Genomic DNA, 21,525 nt, shown 5'->3' on the forward strand with positions numbered 1-21,525 from the left:
AACCCGTATTTTGTGAAACCACCACCATGGTAGTTAGTAATATATGTAAAGCGAGCCATTTCAGGTCAAATAAGCACCAAGGGTTCAGGTGTTTCTCCCAAAACCCAGGTAAGGATGGAGGAAAATACCTTAAAATGGTGAACAGTCAGTAGAACTACAAGTCTCTGTGTCATATGATTAAAATGTTTACCTTCAAAGTAAGGTGACGTAAGGTAGACATAAGGGTTGTGGCACAACCCTGGGGCTGTGTAGTAAGTTGGGACAAGTGAGTATTTAATGGTGGTCAGTTTATCCGCATTTAACACCACATTATTTCCCCAGAAATAAATAACAGAAACTAGACACAGGATTGGTATTCCTGAACGCAAATCCTCCACGTATCGTTACTGGAAAACAGCCTTCCTACTCCTCTTGTATTAGAGGTGACAGTTTTGTCTGATTCACATATTAAGCTCCTTCTCACCTTCGTGGATTACACTGCCTTTTGAAAACAAAAGGTATATTCAGTGTCAACTTTCATGTTAAGAATTACCGGAACATGATAGCAGTAAACTGCACGCAGCACACTTATGTTTGCCAGTCTTGTTGGTGAGTCAAAGATAAGCCAACAGAAAAAAAAATGACATTGACAAACCGAGCTTTCTCTCACTACCATTTTTATTGATTTGCCACTTAATTCTGGGCGAGCGGTGGAGCGACTACACTCTTCTTTTTAAGTTCCACTTTATCATTTATACTGCTTCAATAAATGCAAGTATCAGCTCTTCTTTGTTTGAGAATTTGAGATTGTTGTGTTCTCACGAAACACTTCAAGAATCTGCAAAATATTAGATATCATGTAAGAGGTTAGCAATGGTATTATGGCTGTTTACCTTTTTTTAAACTGATTTTGAGTCCGTTTACTAGCATGGACATCTGCATATGCCAGAGTCGACATAGTTATTTGTGTCTGGTTATTGACACTGAGAAAAGCAGAACGTTTTTTAAATGTATTGTGGGGAGAATTTGCGTTTTAAAATGGCCTTAACTTGAAACTCTGCATTAGGATGTTGGAAAACTGGCGCTGGAGGAAGTCACGCAGTTGTCAGAAAGAAGACTGCGGTGTGGTTCGAGTCCTTTTTTGAGGTTTATGTTTTGCTTTGTCTGGTTTTTACTTCCCTTGATTTAACCAGGAAAGCTTGTGCTTCTTCATTCTGTGCATTAGAAAATGATACTTAACCAAAACATTCAAATGTGATATCAAGGGATCCTTTACAGCAGCGGCCCCCAACCTTTTTTGCGCCATGGACTGGTTTATGTCCCACAATATTTTCACGGCCTTTAAGGTGTCGCGGATAAATACAACAAAATAAAACCAGTACCGGTACCAAAAAAATAAGATGTATTCATAACACACGGGAAATGTCCCAGGGAAACCGAGTTAACGATAAAAACGATAAAAAAATAACAATAAAAGCTGATTTAAAAACACCAAAAACCATAATTTTCACACCCGAGCCTCAATTCTCAATTCTCGTGGCCTGGTACCAAACGACCGGTTCATGGCCCGGGGGTTGGGGACCACTGCTTTACAGGCATCCATACACAATGTGTTGGGAGTGATAGGGCCCGTCTCACTACTGCCATCATCCAATGTGTGAAGATGGAGACACCAAAGGCGAGTGTGTATCTGCGACACACCAGTGGCTTTGACGAAAAAGCAGTATTTGGCTCCCAGGGAATGAGAACAGGCTGGTCATAAAAGTAATACAAGCCTTTCGTCCCGTCATCCACAGTTGAAGCTGTATTACGTGGCTTTCTTTGCACATTCACTTACTTTTTTGAAAGAATGGAAAGAATGATATCCATATTGGTTATAAATGTGACAGTAATAGTTCCCCTGCCCTGAACTTGTGTGTGTGGCACAGTTGAGTCTCCGTAGTATAGGAATGCAGGAATCTTCGCTTCCTCCATGTGTGTGTGTTCATGTCCTATTGTTTCACAGCAGTCTAACAGAGGAAGACGGTGGAGCGGTGAGCCCCAGTGCAACACATACACACAGAATAAGATGAATGTATCATCACCTGCATAGTCACGCAAGCACAGATGGCTGTAGAGTCACAATTGAAGCTGCTGGTCCACAACCATCCTGTTTTTGTCCTTGTTCCTTCAGTTGTTTTCTCACTGTGGTGGAGTATAAAGACTTCAGAGTACATACTTTCAAGCAATGCATGGTTTGTGAAGTACGTTGAAAATTTTAGTTGCTATCCTGTTAATCTACTCTGCAGGATTTTGTCTCTGCGCCACTAGTGCTGCGAAGTACCGATAACTTGCATGTTTACAGGGTAATTAATAATGCAGTGCAGTGGCAAGGAACTGGTAATAACAACCCTGTGACTGTGCTGTCATGCAGCGTGGTAGATACTGTAGTTTGGTTTCCTGTTACAGTAGGTATAATACAGATGTGATACTTTCTGCTTCTGCATATATGCGAGGGTCTGAGTGATGTCAAATTTTAAGGGTGTAAATGTGGCTCTGTGAAGGCATCCACATACCAGTCAAATTGTCGTGGTAAGCCAGCACTGCCATTATGTTGCAAGAGTACTGTGGCATGGCAGCTAAGCATCCATGAGGTGTCAGTAGGTGTTAATCCTGGCCTTAATGCTGCTGAAAAATGCTAATGTTAAAAGTTTGTTGCCTGCAGTCAAGCAGGGATCACATTAAAACCAAAAAACACTGCGTTTCTGACAGTTTTGTTCACTTCCTTGCACAGCGTAAGTCAGATCATTTAGTTGGTACAGGGTCTTTTATTTTGAAATTGGACTGGATTTTCTATCTTCCTGTCAGCATCTTTTCCTATATGTAGTTGACAAAAATGGAGTAAGAAAGTGTTATTAGCTTTACAACATGGAGAGATACTTCTAGGGTGCGTCAGAAACATACAGTAGTTTGTCAGGTGGAGGCAGAACCATTATCTTCAGTGGGTGCGATCAGCTCTGTCAGCCTCATCCGAGGTACAGGACGACAGTGTATTCCTGGGATTAGTGTGTGATCAAAGATTTTCAGCGTAGACATAATTGCCTTTCTTTTAGGGAGTGCAAAATTAAAATGCTTTGTTTAACAGATGAATTCAGAGCTCTTGTGCAACACTTTGTAATCCTTGCTCTGTATAGACTGTCAAAATTGACATGTCAGTCTCCTGTTCAAAGCATTTTAACTATGTAAACAAATCAGCAGCCCACTCTGGTACACAATATCTTGAACGAGGGTGTAACCAGTTATTTAAAGTTCAGCTTCATCAGGTTAATACAGGTCCATGCACAATCCTGTAGGCTGGAGTCGATCATTTTATTTAATCCTAAATGAGTAATAAAAAGAGTCTGCCAGGATTAGCTGTTGGTTTGCACAATCCACACAGTGAGTGGTGTGACTCCAGTTGAGCACAAAAGACGTTATGGTGTGATGTGAGGAAGTCTGTGGGCCTTCCCTTGTAAAGCAGCATATTTGCTGCATTTGAACTGGAAAACTTCCACTCAGCAAGTTTTGCTCTTTTGAATTAAAGGAGCTGCTACTGTTACTTTTTGAAGTTGTTTCTTACTTGATTTGACTCTTGTGTTGCATGTTTTGTGATGCAGCTTTTATGGTTTGTATTATTTTTGTCATTTCAAATACTTGGCACTAGGGCTGTGCAATATGACCCATAATCTCATATCCAGATATAAGAATTCTGTCGTCCCGATAACGATATAAATCACAAAAATGTAACATTTTCTGTAAATTATGTGAATCTCGGGCAGCTCGTTTTGCGGGAAGTGTTTCCAGCTGCGCGTCATGTAGCTGGACTCCAGTGTTTTAACCGATGCATGAAACATACATTTTTAGACATAAGTTGTAAAGGCCGCCGTTTTCTTTGAGTAGAAAAGCCTGTTCTAAAGTTTGAGTCTAAGGTTTATTTTTTAGTACCTGGCGGCTCTTTTTTAAATTCTCATCATCTGCTCTTTCACGTGATTCAGTTTATTTTTAAAAGTCTCAACAGGATCTTGAGCTTTATTGTGAAAGGTTTATGTGGAACATAAACAAGCGGACACGCGATGCTGTTACCGTCGTTGTTGCTAATCACAACGCATAAAAACAGGCGCTTGTCCGTAGGTAGTGTGGTTATATTACATATAAGAGAAAGAGAGAACTTTAAGAAATTAATATAGCCACTACAGTGACCATCAAAAGGATGAAAAAATATTGCCGTAAACAGTTTATTTTGCGACACCACGAAACAAACGATAGCGTAAAATGAAACGATAGACGTTTTTTTTTATCGCCATCCGATATATATCGTTATATAGAACAGCCCTACTTGGCACTTTAAATGCTTAAATTAAATCAGGACAACATTAAAGCTAATGAAAGGCCACAATGAAAATAAAGAGAGCTAGTTATTACATTGGACTTCCAAATATGTGGCTCCTAGTCTCTTTGCTTAACTATGACACAGAAAGAAACACAAAGCGCTATTTTACCACACTTGGTTAAATGCCTTTTTGATGGCTTGAGGAGTAATACAGATTCCTGTATTCCTGGCAACAAGCTCAAGTTTTCAGATGCAATGGACTCTGTGAATTTGCCTCATCTTTAACGGAAATGTCTGTTTGGATTGGGTTCTATTTGTGCTGACTGCCACCTACACCAATTGTTTTAAATACAGCAGGGGTAATTTTACGCTCTTCAGCAGTAATATGTCACTGAAATTTATAGGCCCCTCTTTACTAAGGACTAGGAAGGCCTTAGATCTCTGTGTTGTTTGGATCATCTTGTTGATTATACTTGTGCCAGAGTACAGCGCTTTTGCTGAAGTTGTTCAGTAACTCCTGGCACCGTAATAGCAAAAGCATCAAATCCTATTTCAAGATGTGATGATATTGAGTTCTTAACCCTGGCTCGGGCTAAATGCCAAACTCCTGGAAGGAATTTTTATGTCTGTTTTGACGATCGTTGCTTGTGTTATGAATAAATGTACTTTTTCTATTACTCCACTAACACTGTTGCTGCATACACATAGTGCACATATTTATGCAGACGTTTGGGTGGGTCGGACTTACAGCGGTGTGTGAGGTGCGTGGTATGCAACTTCACAGGCTGACACTAAATGTTGATGCCAGTGATGTGAATTATACTGATAATTTGCAGCATGCATACATGGTACAACTTTGAGTGCTTAAAAAGAAAGAACGGTTGAAGTGGACTTGAAGTTCTGGGTGATTCTTTTTGTGTGTCTCAGCGCTTATGGGTGTTCTACTTGAATGAGTGGGTATTTCGTTAAAAAACAGGTGTACAAATTAAGCGCACTCAACTGCATTTGGCTTTCACCTCACCTGTCCCCGCCGCCTGGGGCCATGTGTTTGTAATGGCTCAATGACGTCGTGAATTGGACTAAACTTTGAGTAAACAAGCTATGGAGCCAAAATATGTTACTTATGGAACACCATCTTTATAAACTTAACTTGCAGACTAATCAGCAAGTTGGTAAAGTTAAATCCAAGAGTAATTGTTTAAAAATTGTGTAAGCTTTTTATGTTTTTCCAGTATGTTTAAAATGGTTCAAGCTTCATCGCTTAACCAGCAGAGGAAAAGATCATGTTTGTCTTTTAAAAAAGTAACAATCTTAAGGGAGAATTAAGATGTAAGTTGAGTAATTAATGTTAATGAGCAAACTAAAAGCAGAAACTCTTAAGTCATGAACTTGACATTACTTAATGCACTGGTTATCTTAAAGTTCAGTGAAGCGTGGTGGTAATTGGAAGGACAGCTGAAATCGCTTGGAGAAATCTTGTCAAAGGAAGTAAATGGCTAACTACTATTGTAATTGTTGCCCCGGGCCAGGCATTAACTCCAGCGCTTTTGCAGTGGAGCTGCTCAGTGGCCTTTAGCAGAAGGAGCTGATTATACTGGATCACTCTTACATGGAAGTGTGTTAGTTTTTAATGGACATTTTTTCACCCTCAAAGTTCGAAGAAATTAGACAAAGTGAAGATGAGATGGTAACTGGGTATAAGATCATAACTGCAACAAGTTTACGGAGACAGGAGGGGATGGGGATCTGAAGTGCTAATATGGAAGGTTATGCAAGGTTAAACTGTACCATACAGTATATGTATGGTACCATACAGTACAGTACCATACAGCACAGTTTACAGGAAAGAGACATGTAGACATTTAACCAAGATCTGGAGATGCCTGTCTGGGCTGAAGATCATTTAGGATAGATTGAGTAAAGTTCTAAAATCATTGTGTGTGTGTTAGTGTGGCACATCGGTTTAGCACAACTGCAACACTGTATCTGTATACAGATATTGGAGCAACATTTCTTGCAATTCAGGCTACATAATTACAAGGGAATGTCTTGCCTATTTCAGCAAGACAGTGCCACACCACATTCTTTTTGTATTACAACAGCAATGCCCAAAGCAAAAAAAAATGTCCAGGTGATGAACAGGCCTGCCTCCACCCTTGACTTACCCCACTCACTGAATAAATACAATTATTCATTATGAAAAGAGCTGAACTGAGCAGCTGATACCCTGAATCATGAAAGGAGGGGGAAACCACTTGAGCCACAGTCTGCCACCAAAACTATGTGTATGCTTTTATGAGAATTTGTTAGATGTTTTATTCCAACACTGACTTCTTTTACTTTGTAAAATTTAGAACCACAGTGTGCTTCTGTGTTGTGGCCACTGTAATATTTCAGGAAGAAAGAGGTTTTTACTAATGTTCCTGCCTAAACTTTGGTTTTTAAACAAATGATCAAACCTTCAGGCCCTTGGCTGCAGAAAGATGGAATACCCATCAGTCAGTCCCAGCAGCAAGCCTCTAAAATTGAGTGTGGCCGTGTTTTTGCCACCAACAGAGGCACCGAGCGACCATGAGTCATCTCTGGTCTGTCTGAAGACGCTCTGTCTCTGCTCTCCACTCTGCATCCATCTCCTCCTCTCTTTGCTTCTCTTTGTCTCTCCCACCCTCCCCCCGCTTTGTTTTGATGTGGATCGGTCTTGGTTCCCCTCCTTCACTTGAATTTTTTATTTTTTTTAAATCCTATAGTTGGATAAAAATAAAATTCACGTGTCTGTGTTTTGGCATTAACATTGTTTTTTCCTGTGGTTACCCCTTAAATTTATTTTGCCATCACTATTGTGTGACCACAGTGCACACTACTGAAGTGATCTCGGTAAAGTTTGAGTCATTGTTTGTGCCACTTTGTTTTTTTTTCACTGCTCAGTTCTGTCAGCACCTTATGCTTCACAGCATCTGACACACAGTATCCTGGTGGTGATGGAATTAAACCAAGTGCAGTGCCAATGAATTCTGGGGACACACCCTTGTGGTTTCATTATAGTGCAGCTACACACCTGTAAAGTTTTGTGACTGAGTCTTGATGTTCCAGATTCCTGCCTAACAAGTCTTGACCTTTTGGCGTTCTTCTTAGTAAAGCATCCGAGCGGTTGTGGCAGCACTAATTTATTCTGCTACACAGGTGCTTGTGTCAGTGCAACAACACAATTGCAACTTCATAGTTTGGTTGTTTAAATCATCGTGTGTGTGTTGGCTTTTGCTAGTATGGTCGGGTCATGTGTCAGAATTTCAGAATTTTTTTTTTTTTTTTTAAGTGGCGAGTCCCTCCCTTATGTTTCTGTCTGGCTGTACTCTGCCTTTGTGGTAGTTCTTGTGTAGGTGTCCTCAAGATCTTGTTTTGCCACAGACAGATGGACTGCCATGGTAAAACAATACCTGCTGTGATATCACAGCCAGTAAAAAGAACATTGCATTTTAAATTATTCTCATTTTGATACTTATTTTATTTTTATTTTTAAAGGGTTTTTAATTTTATAGTCTTTTTATGTTAAAATGTACACTTATTTTACTCTCCTATATAGGCTAGCTTCCCCGCAAAGTGACCATTTAGGACAATAAAGAGAAAAACATACTTAATAATGTTTTATCTGTGATTGCAGCGTGCAGGGAGCATCATTTATTAGTGCAAACAAATGAAGGACATTTATCATCATTTTTCCAACGAGCTGCTGTCAGTGATGACAGACTGCCCGATTCAAAGTGCGAATCTGTGGCCACAGAGTGCCAGCAGCACCATTATAGTGCAATATCAGTACTACAGCATAAGTCAAATGTGAACACAAATCTGGAAATGTAAGTAAAAGCATATCATAACTGCTTATAAATTTAGTTTAACAATGAATAAAGTAACTTACGTTGTAGCTCTTCAGGATCTTGCATAATATTGTCTCATAATCCATTTAAATTAAAAAATATTTGCTATTTGAGATTTTGCATCCTGGGTTGAGCTTTTAACCAGCTGTTTCCGGGGTTTGGATTGGCATCATATGAACTCGTATAGCGAGCTTACGTTTGGGCCTCACATCAACAGCTGCTCATATCACATCCTCGCATCGATAGCGTGGATGTACTCTACACTGTGGTTTTGCTCAAGTACTGAAACAAGTTCGATGTTTCCACCCTTAAGCTTTTCTTTTTTTTTCTTTTCTTGCATATTTTGCGCAGCACTGTTTTATGTTGAAGGTCTGTTTGAAGCCAAACGACTTACATACTACTTAAGTAGCTCCCGTTTCCTTTTTTTTTTTTTTTTTTTTGTCTTAAAGGTACTAAATCATTCTGGGAGGCTGTCACCCTGCTCTCGCCCTATGTTTGTGCTTGTGTCATTATTTTGTGTACTGGGGAATGTAAATGCATGTCGCCCTAATGTTAAATTAATATGAACTTGTGTCAAGAATCAGAATGAACGGAGATGTTGATGTCATGTTGATGGTGATGTCCCCCCACCAAGCATTAAGACTCAATAATATTCCAAAAGCCGATGTATTAGATCAATGTCACCATACTCCTAGGTTGTTCATAGTATTGAAGCTCATTTTTCCTTCCCATGTGGAATGTGCTGGACTCTTTTCCCCATTCTCTCACACATACAGTGCTGCTTCTATGTCACACAGGCCACTGGGCATTTTCTTGCCCTGAGTGAAGCACGCAATTCATGCCTCACCCAAAAGAAAAAGAATCTTTTTCCTCATGTATATTTCATATGTAATTCCTCTCTGACCCCATCAGCACTCCTGCTAAATGTAAACAACAGTCTGCTATTTATAGAAAATCTGCCTCTGTACTGTCGTTCCCCTCTTTTCTGACTTATGCCAGCTTTTCAGGAATTTAGGAAAAACAAGTCCACACATTCCTCCCCCATCCTGTTTGTGGTTTAAAGGGTTGCGAATGAGTTATGTCAGAACATTTTTTATTTGCTATACTGGCTACAAACAACTGATTTTGAAAAGTACGACACAACCACTCATGACAAAAAGGCACCAATTATATTTACCGTCAATATTTGATGGTGGCATTTTTGTGGATTCGGTGTTTCTATCAGCTTCCTCTCAGCTGATTGAAACTCATCTAATGAACGTTACAGTTTTGTCTTTCTTGTGCTCTGAAGTGCAGTGAAAACAGTTAGGGTTTCTCTCTATCTGCTCTCCAGTTCTGTCACGTTGTACCTTGATGTTGCTTAAACAACTTTGCTTAATGACTGCTGTTCATGTTCAAGCCTACAATGACTCACGTTCCTTCTTGTCATACTTTAGGCTCGTAATGTAAACACAGGAGAGCTGGCTGCTATCAAAGTCATCAAACTGGAACCCGGTGAGTTACCTCATCTTTGTCTCTCTTATTTTATCTCCCTTCTTTTTTTCTCGCTGTATCCTACTCCTCATGTTTTTGAATTCCTCTTTCTACTTTATTTTCTTGCTGAATCTAGGGATGTGCGCAACCAGCTGACTAGACGTTTAAAACTTGACACCCTTGCTAGTTGGCACCGGAAATACCAGTTGGTTAAACATGTTATTATTATATTATTAAACGTACAATGACACGTACTGGTTCAGAAATGTTAGGACACCCTCTGCATTTCTGTCTTTTTTTTCTTTTCTTTTTTTAAAAAGACAGAAAAAGACAAATAGTATATGTCTGTGAAGGTTCTCAGTCATCCAGGTCATCGTAGTCTAAGGAGCTTGGAAAGAAAAGCGTCTGGACTTCTTTAAGTTGCTTGAAGACGTTTCACCTCTCATCCGAGAAGCTTCTTCAGTTCTAGGGTCAAATGGTGGAGAGTCCCAGATTTAATCAAATAGCATACTTTCTTTTTTTCTCTCGTTTAAATGACGAGTTAGTCACCTGGAGCATCATTAGGTGTTGTCCTACTTATGCTCTCTTTCAAATCCTTTACCCCACTTTTTCTTGCTAAATAATAGTTCTTATCTTCGTGTCTATTCCTTTATATCCCCTATTTTTGCTTTATCTTACTCCTTGTCTTTCCATTCCTATATCTTGCTCTTCATCTTTGTCTATTCCCTTTTCTGCCCCTTTTTGTTGCTGTCCAGTTTGTATTTAGTGTGCGTATATATCTCTCTTTCGCTCGTAAGTCATTTTCCTTTCTATGTTTTCTCTAAGGATTCACCAACAGATTGTTATTTTAGTCTGTGAAGTTCTTCATTACAAACCTCTTTTCCATACTATGCCCTCTTACCCAGCACTCACTGATACTTGTGCTTCCCCCCCCCCCCCCCCCTTAACTATGTCCTTTCCCTCATACAGGTTAATTTCCTTGTCTTTTTCTTGTTTAAATCGGGCATTTCATTTAGTAAGTAAAATATTTGAATAATCCAAATAGTCAGCTGTTCAGATGCCCTTTCTTTGGGTAGATAGTGAGTTTTTGACATTAAAATATTCTTTCTTTCTTTTTTTGTGGTAATAGATGTCATCTGTGCTTTTGCTTGAGTCGACCCTCCCTCTTTAAGTAGCGATGATGACACTTTAGTTCACTTTACTTTACTTTACTTTTACTGCCCAAGCGACAGTGAGGCTAGACTTAGAGGCTTTTTATAACCACCTAGCAACAAAGGTGCAACTCTCTCTCCCTCCTTAGAGAGAGGAGATCAAGCCAGGAGATCTAGAGTTCAATCTTAGAAGCAATGGAATTTTATTTGGCCTCCTGATTTCTGATGTTGTATTTTTTTTTTGTTGTTGTTGTTTTTTACTTGCTAATACCAATTTTTGAAAATTCCAAATTTCAAATCACACCAAATACAAGGTAAAAATAAACTTTTCTTCAATGCAGAATTGTATTTTTATAACTAAATCAGTTATCAGACTTTACAGTTCCCCTAAACTGCACAAGTTACACGATCTTCACTGTTAAACATCTCTGAAAGTAAATAATAGAAAAAATAAAGGAGTTAATGTACACATAATTTACCTTTCCAAACAAAAGCAGGTGTAACAGATTTCTATAAAAACACGAATGTACGTTTCTTGCATCATTTAACTTGTTTAACTTACATCATTCACCAGATAACAGGGGAGCAACCCTTTTCTCTTTTTCTTCCACTGCTCATACCAAGGCTCATATTGAAGCTACATGCTTTGCGGTTCCATCTGCACGCCACGTAGCTTTGGCCACTTTCCTTTTGTTATCTTTGTTTTTCTTCTTCAGTTTAATTAATCATCTTCAGCTCTGTGACGATACTTAATTTAAGTTTTCATGCCAGTTCACTGATGATCTAGTTTGGCGAACTTTGCATCACCCTCACTCGCAGCGAAGAAGTCGCTAACAGCCACAGGCAGACACTAACAATGTGTGGCTGCCCGTATGAGTGTGCAATATTTGCCAGTGTCAGTTTGCACATTTTGCACATGCATGAAAGGAACTGGCTCATAATTGGACATACACGATGTTGAGCAGCTGGTTACCAGTCCAGGCTAGGAATCCTGAAAACTAGTCCCCATCTGATCAGTTGGTGCATCTGTAACTTTGAATTCATGACAGCTGATTTGTCACTAACAATATCAAGCCCAAAAAATATTGTTTGGGGGACACTGCTAGACATTACAGGACAGCTGTTAAACTATATCCTACCAATGTGTATGCTATGTATTGTTTTGTTTTTTTATAGCATGTCATGAATTCAATCTGCAGAAAGTCCTATATAAAGAAATACTGTTTACTTACTTGTTTAATTACTGTACAATTTATGATTTTGGACTGATGAACTGCTTTGCTTCAGTTTATGCTCTTCTTAGTGGTTCAGACACAAGTGCAAGAACAGTCTGTCAGAAACAGAAAATAGCAAACAAACCCAGCCATCTATTCTGTAAGTCATAACAATGCCAAGATGCATACTAAATGATCACTATAATAATATTGTGTGTGTTTTTATTGAAGGTGAGGACTTTGCAGTCGTGCAGCAGGAGATTATAATGATGAAGGACTGTAAACACTCCAACATCGTTGCCTATTTTGGCAGTTATCTCCGGTAAGAGAGTGTGTGTGTGTGTGCCAGATGTGGAGTGCAGTATTTTCTTATGGTTATTATTAGAGTGCATTTAATTGATATTTAAGTGACTCATATTTTTATTCGAAAAAAGTATGAGTGTCAGAGAGGAAAAACACAAGCTGGTGTAAGATAGATCGAAGGAGGCGAAGGGCTCATACCTTGTGAGTAAATGTAAACATGCACTTAGACAGAGTTCTCTTTGTGTGTGTGTGCAGAAGAGATAAGTTATGGATCAGCATGGAGTACTGTGGAGGTGGTTCTCTGCAAGATATCTATCATGGTAAGGACACCCAGGCACAATGATTCAAACCATTTCATTTTTACTGTGATCTTTGATAGTCTCTTTTTCCCCCTCATGCCTTCTGTCTTTTTTTTAATCTAATATTCCAGTAACCGGGCCTTTGTCAGAATCACAGATAGCTTACATGTCACGGGAGACCCTACAGGTAGTGTCTACAGTACTGATAATGTGTGCCAGATTAAGATTTAAAATTTCATCATCTTTATCATGTTATTGTTGTCTTATTTTATGAGTAATAGTAACGGTAACGTCATTTGCTGTGTAATTCTATTTGCAGGGTTTATACTACCTGCACAATAAAGGCAAAATGCACAGAGACATTAAGGTGAGTTTGGAGAAAAAGGCAGTGGGCAGTGATTTGTTCATAAATAAAGTTATAGTCATGATTAATTGTTAAATCTGATTTCTGAAAATCTACATATTGGCTCTACATTTACACTTTGTGAGTAACATAGCAATCTACTTCAGCTATTAGGCTCATTTTTAGTTAATTAGGGTCATTCATTTGGTTCAGTAAGGCTGTTTTTTGCATTATTATTATCATTATTATTATTATTCTTTTACACTGGGACTAAGCTTAATAAATGCTTGGGAAACCTGTTGTTGGTGCACAACCACATATATTAAGCATGTGTTTGTTATAGGAAAAATGAATAGTCATTCCCCACTACCAGTTAAGTCAATGACAAAGCACTTTGTAACTGTTTTGCCTTTCAGATTATACTTAGTAATACTTATTATAATTAGTAGTATTATTTAAAATTTAGTTGAAGTGTAAAATTGTGTGTTTTATCCTAAAGCTCAGTATATTTTGTTTTTGTTGTTTTTTTCTTTCCTTCCCCTACAGGGAGCCAACATCCTCCTGACAGACAATGGCTATGTGAAACTAGGTGAGAGAAACACGCAAGGCCTGCAATTACCTTCTGCTTCAACAGACTGAATCTGAATGGCCTCATTTGCTGACTTGTTTTTTTTTTTCTTTCTTTTTTTCTTGGCCTCTCTGCTGTTCCTCTTTCACTTTGTATTTATTTCTTTACATTCTTCCTTTTCATTACATTCCTCTAATTCTATTTCCCTTTATCCACTTTTTCCTCTCCTTTTTGTTTTTTTCTTCTTCATTATTCCTTAGCTGACTTTGGCGTATCAGCCCAGATCACAGCGACCCTAGCAAAGAGGAAGTCATTCATTGGAACACCTTACTGGTAAGTTGTTTATATTTAACCAAAAGCTTCACTGACGTTGCATAGGGGTACGCAGGTAGAACAATAAAAATAAAACCCAGCAGGACAGGGCAAGGCAAGCACTTTTCATACAGAAGCAATTCAGCAATACAGAGTGCTTTACTGAGGAAAATATGAGACAAATGCATTAAAATTATAAAAAATTAATGGAAAAAAATTACAATTATCAAAATAAAAATTAATGATTAAAATAAGGTAACAAAATTGACCTGAAAGACTTCTAACCTTGCATTTCTGGAGCCAAAAACAATTACTTGAGCCTTTTCATCGGTGAGCTAAAGGAAGTTCTGGCTGATCCACTCACTGATTTGTTGGATACATTTACTCTTCCTGTTCTGTTAGAGTGCTTTAATCCATTGGAATTGATGGCAGTTCAATACAATGCTTGCTGCTAATGGGCCAATGTTGTACACATAGGGATTTGTCAACTAATGTGTTTCTCTTCTTTATTATATTAGCTGTTCTTTAATGCAAAAGAACAAAACCCAGAAATAAATAGTACTTGTTAGTTGTAGAGAAATCATAGAGCTGCATTTGAGGTTGGGAACTTTCTGTGCTGCTGCTGGGAAATACTGTACAAAGTTCATATTCTGTTCTTGTGTGTAGTTGTGTAACCCATTTGGATAGTTGATCATTCCTCCCTCTTATATGCATCTTGTTTTCATACAGTCCTTCTGTCTTGTTTCCTTGTATAGGATGGCTCCTGAGGTAGCAGCGGTGGAGAGGAAAGGGGGTTACAACCAGTTGTGTGATATCTGGGCTGTGGGTATCACTGCAATAGAACTGGCTGAACTGCAGCCACCCATGTTTGACCTGCACCCAATGAGGTAGGAGTGTGTGCGGGCTGTGATGATGCAATGATAGTAAAGAATGTTTACAATATTATTTGGAAGATTTAATTCTTACCATGTATCTCTGCATGTATTTAATAAAAGTCAGAACCACTGACAGACATTAATGTTATTAGTTTTAGATAATTTTTGTGTGACAAATCTAAAGGGTTACTTTACAAAATGTTGCTATATTTATGTCCTGGAGATTTTAATCTTTATTCTATTCATATATTACACTGGCTTTAGTCATTTGGAGTAGATATTGTGTATCAAATTGGCTTTATTACTGAATGCTAGGAAGGCATGTCTTTCTACACTGTTAAAGGTGATTTTTCTCATTTGTATTTCTTCTCTCCCAACAGGGCTCTGTTCTTAATGACAAAGAGTAATTTCCAGCCTCCTAAGTTGAAAGATAAAATGAAGTGGTAAGACTGTCATGCTTTTGCATATATGTTGGTCTTGCTCACATTTGCTATAGATGTAACACCCAGCTGTTTAAATGACCAGTTTTTATCATTTTACAGGGCTAAAACATTAAACCTTTTTCCTTTTTTTTAATAGGACAAATAACTTCCACCATTTTGTCAAACTGGCTCTGACCAAGAACCCAAAAAAGAGGCCCACAGCTGAGAAACTGCTGCAGGTGAGGAAAGTTTAACTTTCAGACATTACAGTCCATCTCCAATCATATTTACATGATGTAAAACAAACAAAAATGATAGGGCTTCCCAGTCAACTTTTATGTTAAGTTAGGAAACTAGCCATGCTGACAAAATTGCTCAACAGTGTTTATAAATATCAAAAGCCATTTCAGATTTGGCAGATCTCCTTTCTGAGGCGGTCTGATGGATAGCTTCCAGCTCTGCTGCTATTTTTTTTGGTTGCTTTGTGGAAATCCTATTCTGGCCACCTGCATGTGGGCTCTGCAGGTTTGTCATGAACCTAAAATGTGCATATATAAACTACTGTGTCAAACTGACCCAGTATTCAGTTTTTAAGGCGCATGCCTGAGTGAGAGCAACCACACAGCACTACCACACACTATGCAGTTTTTTGTGCAGATTTGTTGCCTGCAACTTGGTTGTTTTCTTCAAAGTGAAATTCAGGTTAAAGGGTTGCTGTTTTAACCCAATGTAGTTCCGACCAGTATCTCAAAACACACAGTGAAAAGGTTACTTGTAAAGCTACACTTTAATGTGTTGCATCACTGCCCACGAGCCATACTTTAAGGTTGAAATTGGCCAAATTTAAAACAAGATGCCCAAACAGGATGTGTGATTACACCTCAAGCAAGCAGCATTAGACTTCCAAAATAAGTCTACTAAAAAATCCACTGTTAAAAAATTAACCTTTTGCAATATTTTTTTTTCCTCATTCGATCAGTCCTCAATATCTTTTAAAACTTCTAAGTGGTCATGGTGTCATGTATTATATATGAAGTGTTCACATGTGTACTAGGTGCATTCTGTGATGTTAAAAGGTACTGTGTATAAAAGAAGCTGGAGCAACGTGATACATGATGCATGAAGCAAGATCTAAATAATGGAAGGAAAGCATAAACTTCAGTTTGCTTTGTAAGCATCATTCATCACTGTGTGCTACAGCAGTTAGGGCTGTTATTTAAACGGCATATCAATTTGTCAGCACCCTAATGAGCTGCTGGATTAGTTGCAGCTCTGCTTATTTAAGAATCACATATTACCCAGTACAGTTTATTTATTTATTTTTTATTTATTTGGTTTAAAAATGTGCCATTGGTGATGTCACCTGGATTGATTCCAACTCTTGTTTCTCTTCCAGCACCCTTTTGTTTCCCAGCCTCTCAGCAGGACGTTAGCGATTGAGCTGCTGGATAAATCCAACAACCCCGACCACAGCACCTTCAACGACTTTGACGATGACGACCCTGAGCCTGAGGTAACCTTTGACCTTCAGGATTTTCTGTTAAACCCAAAGTTTTGTCGGGCCGAGCATAAATGTGATTGTGTTTTACTCGATCATGCTTCTTTTCTTCCTCAACTTCCTTCTGTCTCCTCAGTTGTCCTTTCATTAAATTCCTTTGTCATTCACAGCTTTTTCTCTCCATGCTTACTCCCTCCTTTCTTTGTCACATGTGAGTCATCTTTCTGCTCTGTCTTTCCCTTTCTTACTCATTCCTTTTTATCCACTTCTTCTTTTGCTTCTCTCAGATTTATTTCTCATTTTCTGTTTTTGGTTCACTTTTGTTTTTCTCTTCTTCTTTTTAGCACTGCTTGTATCGCCCCACATTTTATTTTCCTCTCCTGTCTTCTATTCCCCATCCCTGATCCTCTGAATCCTTAGTTTAAGTACAGGGGTCACTTTCTTCCCATAAGTCCCGGTGCTCGACGTGCACCCCGTTTTGCAGCCCGTCGGAAGGTACTACTGTTCCTGCAGTGTCTGCACTGATGTCATTCTAACACAAACTCTTCTGACTGTAGTTTTTTTTTTTTTCGGAGGGGGGGGCAGGGGGGGAATAGGACTACAGAACTGAATGAATAAAAAGTAAATTTCCAGTTCAGTTTCTGCTGGTGTTGCCGTGGAAGTCGACATTGGTATGTGAAACAGTCATTTGATAGCTTACTGTGGCGGTTTCATAGACCTTTCTGTTGACATTCAAATCAGCTGACTTTATACAACTGCATCACACAAAATTGCGTCATTATTCTTATTCTAAAATTTGCTTATATCTTATGCACATTTTACTTGAATGCTTTAAGTAATGAGATTGTTAGAGATAAAAAAACAAATTCAGCTTTGCTCCTAAACTTTAACATTTTCAGAACACAGTTGAAGTTAATGATTTAAGCCACAACTGCACAGCACTCATGTGTGAACAAAATAGAAAGATAAGGGTTGGCTATAAGGAAATTCCGGTGATTTATTACTTACTGGGTTTTACGTCATCTCTGTGTAGTTGTGAACAAATAAAAGGCCATAATAGGATAAGGTCCACTGTATTTCTCCTAATAATTTGGGAAACTCTTGTATTACAGCAGCCAAAACATTAAGTAGAATAAATCATTGGATCATTAAAATAGAATAAGATAAAACATTATGGTAAAAATGTCACAGATCCCAATTAAAAACAAAAAATAATTAAGTAAAAAACTTTAAAAAACAGCGGTAGAATAGAAATGGCTTCATAAATGTAACAAATTATAAAGTTTATATTATTTATGACTGACATATAGTGACTATAGGCAGATAAAAGTAACCTTCCAACAACAACAACTGGCGACATCGGTGAGAATCAAAGGGGAATGCAGGAAATCGGGTCAGTTTTTCACTAGCACCTCAACTTGACTCTACTTTGCTCTACTCAGTTTCAGTTGTTTTCCATTACAGTTTTATACCATTTTAATGTCTTATATGTATGCAACACAAATACAACACAACCATAATCTAGCTCCCTCTGGATTCTGTTGTTTGCACAAATACATCTGGATCTTGTCATTGGACCAGTGTTGGTTTGTGTGTAGCCCATTTCCTTATTTGCCATGTCTAAAAAAAATAGCGGTATTATTCTTGCGCAGGAGTCACCCTCATGACTCATCCAGTGACATTACTTCCTCGCCTATCAGTGGCATGCAGTGTTTTGACGTCACATTTTCAGCTCAACTTGGCTTGCTTGGAAACCCGGCCAAGTCGGCACTACCACCAAACAGAAAGCCCTAAAAGTCAACTTGAGCGGTTGCTAGTGGAAAAAAGGCATAAATAGCATCACTAAGGATCTTTTCCATTCACTTCAGTTCTGTAGCACCTGGGATGATAAAGAAATGCCTAAATTCATAAAGATGGCTTCAAAAATATCACATTGTCACTCTCTCTAGAATTATGTTTTTAAGTATTAAATTCATACACAAACTCATGGAAAAAAAACCCTCCAACATGTTGATGTTTCAAATATTAGACAAAAGAAAATGTAGTGTTGTGGAAGGCCAAAAGGCTGTAGGTTGCTAAAGTGTTATAGCTATGGACGCCATCTTCACCTGTCTTTAACCTTTCAGGTATTAATCGTGGTTTGTGTCTAATGAGAATGGACTATGAGAATAATTGCAAACAAGCAAACAAAAATGTCTGTTGGAGGAGCCGAGTTCTAAATGTTGCTTTGATTGATGCATGGTCTTTTGTTGTCTTGGTTTGTCTTCCAGTGCTTCATAAGCATGCACTGAGGTTGCTGTGTCATTAGATTTCTGTGGGATGGAGTTTGGATTTTATTTTAAATTAACAATAACTGTGGTTCAAAATAAGAATGGCCAGCTGCACTCATGACATATAAAATAACTAAGTACCGTTTTCCATTTCAGCATTTAAACCCTGTTTTTCCGCTTGTATTAAGAATGTAGATCATCAGATGATGATGATGAGATACTGTGTGACAATCTCTCTGTTATAAAGCTTCCAATGTAAAGAGGACTTTACAGCTTACAGGTATCCAGTGTTTGGAACCAAAAGGGTGGATGAATGTTTTTCCTCTGACTGTGTTGCTGTTGTTTGTTTTGGTTCTTGCAGTGTGTGTGTGTGTGTGAGACTCTCTGTTTTTGCTGTGTCATCAAATCCCACCCACAGGAAATAGCAGTGGGATTATGTTTTTGTTCTTAAACCTATTGTGATCTTTCCAAATCTAGTGCAAACCACTACACCGAGTGTCCAGAGCAGCTTTGACACTGTCTGCTCTTCTTTTTATTTCCTGATAGTCCCCGGTTCCTTATCGTATCCGCTCCACCAGCAGGAGCACCAGAGAAGGAAAAACACTGTCCGAGATGAAATGTGAGTTGCTACAAAAGGTCAATGTGAACAAATACAATGTCTTTAGTATCTTTTTCCTCCTTCTTCAATAAACTTACTCAGTATATATATCTCCCTACCTCATGATATTCCCTTTCTCCCATCCTCCCCTCTCTCTTATTTTGCCTCTCTCAGTCGATCAAGTGAAGTTTGATAGTCTTTTGGAAAAGGAGACACAACCTCATCATGAACCGGTGAGTTGATCACATTATGTTTGTATGTGTGCGAATGAGATGAGATTTGTGTGGTTGTTAATTAACCAGTACCAACTTGGCTGTCCCTCACCTAATCACACATGGCACCTCCACCAATCTATGTTTTTCTCTGTCTGTGTTGAACCAATCCTAGTTAAATATTCTAAGGTTTAGGAATGGCATGTTTCGCTAATTATTATATGGGTATAACAACAGAATTGGCAGAAATCTAATGCCCAGTTGCATATAAAATCAGATTTACAGTAACCAGCAGGCTGTTGTGAATATATCGTAAAGAGAGTAGTCCCTGGTGGATCTTGTGCTTGCTGGAGGAATTAAAAGTCCAATTTGATCTGGAATGTTTTGGGATTCACCAAACCCTGAAGGCTGTGGCTGAACAGTGTTATTGCAGTAGCTTAAAATACACAACCCAGCTGGATAAACGGCTCTATGGATTCATTTTAATGAAGTTGTAACTGTAGACCTCTTGTTATTGCTGTTTGACAAACACAGGTATGAATTGTCAGTAGTAGCTTTCTTTCGCTACTGGTTGGACAGAACTCAGTAGAATAAAAGTCGTGTTCTTGGCTTTCATTTGCATAAAATTTGTAATTTATCTTGGTCAGATTATGCTCAGTTTTGGTCAAAAAGTTAGCATAGGTTCTTTAAAAAAATCTTTGGCTGAGCTATGATTTCTTGATATTTTTTCCCAGTATATGTTGCTCCCCGACTTCCTTTTCACCTTTTTGTCCTTTCTTGCACGTCTTCCACTGTCCCCACCCTCTTAAAGTTGTCTTTGATAGTTCACCAAAAAATCTAACCAAACCTTTATTTTGTCGTCTCTTTATCTTTTGATCTATAAATTTAGATTAATGCTATCATATTAACCTCATATGATCTGTAATTCATCTTTTATCAACAATCATTCATCTGTCCATTAAATTTCTACTCTCTTTTCAAGGGAACTCTGGCAGCTTGCATTACATTTGTCTTGTGACATGTGTAGATTTTAGCTTTTAGCTTGTAGCTCCAAGATCCATCCAGTGAGGACTGCCATGCTGTTTTAGCATTCATATTATAATATTTTGATCAAAAGAGACTCTGTGCAAGTATTTTTTTTTCTCTCTTTTTTTGCAATAGTGGCCAAAAATCAAACAGACCCATAGTAACAGAAAGTACCTCTAAAACGCTGATCACAAGTTTACGGACACTCATCATGGGCTTGAATAACTTGGTAAATTCTGGCTTTTAACATGAACTGTTCTCTTTCCAGGATGAAATGATTGTACAGCATATGTCTTTAATAACTTAACAAAGCAAGGATTGAGTGCACAAGTTTGAAATATTTTTGGATTTCTTTAATCCACACAGGTTCTAAAGTATACATACACACCCACTAATATTTGGATAAATGTCCCTTAGCAAGTCAGACCTTTTGGTATCCATCAACCGTCTTCTGGCTGAATATTTGACCATTTTTCTTGTCAAAATTGGAAGAACTCATTTAAATTACACTTTAGCAGCATGATTCAAAGAAAATGTTAATAGCCTAAACGTACCAGGACATCCATACCCATGATGAGTGAGAAATGCATGTGTGGAAATACTACCCAGAATACAGCTGGCTACCATTAGTTGTTTAATTTGTATGTGGAATGTTATGAAAAGTACCCATATTATACCCTTATTAACTTTATATTTTGTAGGCTCACATATATGCTGTTGTAGCACAGTTTATTATTTTCTCTCCATTCCAAACCTCCATCT

The 21,525-nt window shown here is 38.3% G+C and overlaps 1 protein-coding gene across 8 annotated transcripts in view; it reads left to right on the forward strand.

Annotated features, from left to right (window-relative positions):
• Positions 1-21,525, forward strand: part of LOC113034675 (mitogen-activated protein kinase kinase kinase kinase 3) — a 42,997-nt gene that overhangs the window by 2,600 nt on the left and 18,872 nt on the right. For all 8 annotated transcript variants that reach the window (XM_026189491.2, XM_026189492.2, XM_026189495.2 and 5 more), the window contains exons 2-14: positions 9,636-9,693; positions 12,269-12,359; positions 12,596-12,660; positions 12,771-12,826; positions 12,959-13,006; positions 13,529-13,571; positions 13,811-13,883; positions 14,618-14,749; positions 15,118-15,180; positions 15,317-15,398; positions 16,556-16,672; positions 19,474-19,546; positions 19,700-19,758. In XM_026189491.2, coding sequence (XP_026045276.2) covers positions 9,636-9,693; positions 12,269-12,359; positions 12,596-12,660; positions 12,771-12,826; positions 12,959-13,006; positions 13,529-13,571; positions 13,811-13,883; positions 14,618-14,749; positions 15,118-15,180; positions 15,317-15,398; positions 16,556-16,672; positions 19,474-19,546; positions 19,700-19,758 — 960 coding nt within the window. The remainder of the gene's footprint in view (positions 1-9,635; positions 9,694-12,268; positions 12,360-12,595; positions 12,661-12,770; positions 12,827-12,958; positions 13,007-13,528; positions 13,572-13,810; positions 13,884-14,617; positions 14,750-15,117; positions 15,181-15,316; positions 15,399-16,555; positions 16,673-19,473; positions 19,547-19,699; positions 19,759-21,525) is intronic.

This window comes from Astatotilapia calliptera, chromosome 13 (genome assembly GCF_964374335.1).
Source record: "Astatotilapia calliptera chromosome 13, fAstCal68.1, whole genome shotgun sequence".
NCBI classification, from domain to species: domain Eukaryota; kingdom Metazoa; phylum Chordata; class Actinopteri; order Cichliformes; family Cichlidae; genus Astatotilapia; species Astatotilapia calliptera.